At 49.0% G+C, this 2,493-nt stretch overlaps 1 protein-coding gene across 1 annotated transcript; it reads left to right on the forward strand.

Moving 5' to 3' along the window:
- Positions 1-201: 201 nt before the first annotated feature.
- On the forward strand, positions 202-2,232 carry LOC121312004 (cytochrome P450 2K1-like). Its single transcript, XM_041244078.1, is given in 5 exon segments — positions 202-394; positions 579-649; positions 651-776; positions 1,345-1,486; positions 1,797-2,232. Coding segments are annotated over 5 exon segments (717 nt in total). The 3' UTR covers positions 1,982-2,232.
- The last annotated feature ends 261 nt before the right edge of the window (positions 2,233-2,493 follow it).

The following is a 2,493-nucleotide window of genomic DNA, read 5'->3' on the forward strand; positions in this document are numbered from 1 at the left end:
AGGAGGGCAGTAGCAATGTTTAGACCTGTGTAGATTTATTTTATTAGTGTAGGTAGGTTTTTTTCTTTCTTTTCGTGTGTAGGATTAAGCTTTTCATTCCCCAACTGTTTTGGCCTGTGTTTCTAACAGTAGTTTTGTGAAGGTGCTGTTGTAGTTGTAGATTTACCTGCACAGTTTATCACTGAGTGTTTGAAGCTGTTGATGGATCACCTTGGAAAGGAGTTGTCACTGATGCCCTTCATTGTTTTGCAGGAGTCCAGAAACTCCAACAAGTATTTCCACGAGGATAACATGGCCATCACATCTGGGAACCTGTTCGCTGCAGGGACTGAGACCACCTCTACCACCCTACGCTGGGGGCTGCTGCTCATGATGAAGTACCCCCACATTCAGGGTAAGTGAGGGGGTACCCCCACTTTCAGGAGGGAAACATGTTTTTCTTGAGAGAGAGAGAGAATAAACACCTAAATCCTGAACTGAACACTCCCTGCTTGCTATTCAGTCCTAGGTGCTCTCAATCAGATAAACCTGTTCATATCAACAATTGCAGTGTGTTTGTGAATGCTCCCTGTTAATAGACAAAGTTCAGGAGGAGATTGAGAGTGTGATTGGGAGGGAACGCCCCCCGCAGGCCGAAGACAGGAAGAGCATGTAAACCTTTGCCCTACATGGATGCCGTGCTGCATGAGATCCAGAGAGTGGGCAACGTGGTGCCCATGAACCTGCTGCACGAGACCACAGGGGACACCACCTTCCGGGGGTACAGGATACCCAAGGTGAGACAGAGACAGAGCTTGTAGGAGTGGTCCTGTCTACAGCTTCAACATGCAAATTCCTGTTCAAATGGAAAACATACAGACTAACAAACAAACAAGGACTGTTTGAGGGCATTGGTTCCTTAATGTCCAACTTCAAACATTCAACCCTCTTTATTTCGCTATCTGACTTGCACATCAGAAAATCATGAAATATTGAAAACGGTGAATTAGTGAAGAGCTAAACATAACCCTCTGCCATTCCCATCTTCACCCCCCCCCCCACCCCCTGTCCTTTATTTGTTTGTAAAGTTGACAAAGTGATAGCTTCAAGGGTGGAGTTAGATAGGGGAGGGTTAGGGTTAGATAGATTGGAGATAGATAGGGGAGGGTTAGAGTTAGATAGATTGGAGTTAGATAGGAGAGGGTTAGGGTTAGATAGACTGGAGATAGATAGGGGAGGCAGTGTGTTCTGCATTTTGAAGAGGCTAATTCATAAGTACAGTGGGTTCATTCCTAGAGTATTACTCCTTCTGGAATGAGCTTTTGACAAAAGCAAGGTTGCCGCTTATTTCTGTGTGTCCCCCAGGGTACCCCGGTGATCCCGCTGCTCTCCTCCGTGCTCTCTGATAAGACACAGTGGGAGACCCCTCACCAGTTCAACCCCAACCACTTCCTGGACGCGCAGGGCAAGTTTGTCAAGAGAGACGCCTTCATGCCCTTCTCAGCAGGTCAGTGTGTCAGAGAGAAGGGACCAGGTTAGACAGGATTGGGGCTAACCCTCCTCCACCCCGGCATTTTAACAGCAAAGGGAACTGCTATCAATAGAGGTGCAACCAGCAACCAGTTTCCTAATGGAATATAGAACAGGTAACAATCGCTACGAAGCCTTCAGATTCAGAGGAAAACATGTTTTCCATTTCAGGATACAAACCAGTATGTTACTGGCCTACAGCTACTTTACTAATCCTGAAGTCTCTGTGTGTGATGCAGTGTGTGAGTGTTGCAGTACGAGTCAGTAATCCTCTAACCCCCCCCCAGGTCGGAGGGTGTGTCTTGGAGAGACCCTTGCCAAGATGGAGCTCTTCCTCTTCTTCACCATGCTCCTGCAGAAGTTTCACTTCCGCCCGCCCCAGGAGGTCAGCCCTGAGCAACTGGACCTCACCCCCACCCCTGGAATCACCTCCAGCCCCCAGCCCTTCCAACTGTGCGCCCTGAGCCACTGAGAGACCCTGTGATTCTGCGACCCTGCCTTACTGCATCTGCTAGACCTTGCTACAGCCACTGACCCCTCACACTGGATCCTTCAGCCATTGAGACCCCTCAGCCAGAGAGACCCAACCTGACTGCAGCCACGAGAACCCTCAAACAGGATTGGACTGTTGGCCAAATGATAAATGTTAAAGGGAAAGTCTCATGTAAATCATTTGTTGGCTTAGTAACAGTTCAACTGTCCACACAGGTTTTAGGAACTAAACAAAAAAATATTGGCACTAACCTTTTCAGTTGGAGCCTCCTGCTGTTGCTCCCAAAGTCCCGGCCTCCCAGCGCCTCTGTGTCGTTGTGGCGGTCCTGGCTGGGCAGAGCCTTCACAGGCCCTGTCTTGCAGTTGAGGGATTCCGTATCAGTTAAACCAGCGGAGATGATTCTCTTCTCCTCGATGTCTACAAAGCACCGCTCTGTGTAGCATGGCGGTGCAGTCACCTTGAGCTGTGGCACAGATGCCCTTGAGCTGCGC

Source organism: Polyodon spathula, unplaced genomic scaffold (genome assembly GCF_017654505.1).
Source record: "Polyodon spathula isolate WHYD16114869_AA unplaced genomic scaffold, ASM1765450v1 scaffolds_3473, whole genome shotgun sequence".
Taxonomy (NCBI): Eukaryota; Metazoa; Chordata; class Actinopteri; order Acipenseriformes; family Polyodontidae; genus Polyodon; species Polyodon spathula.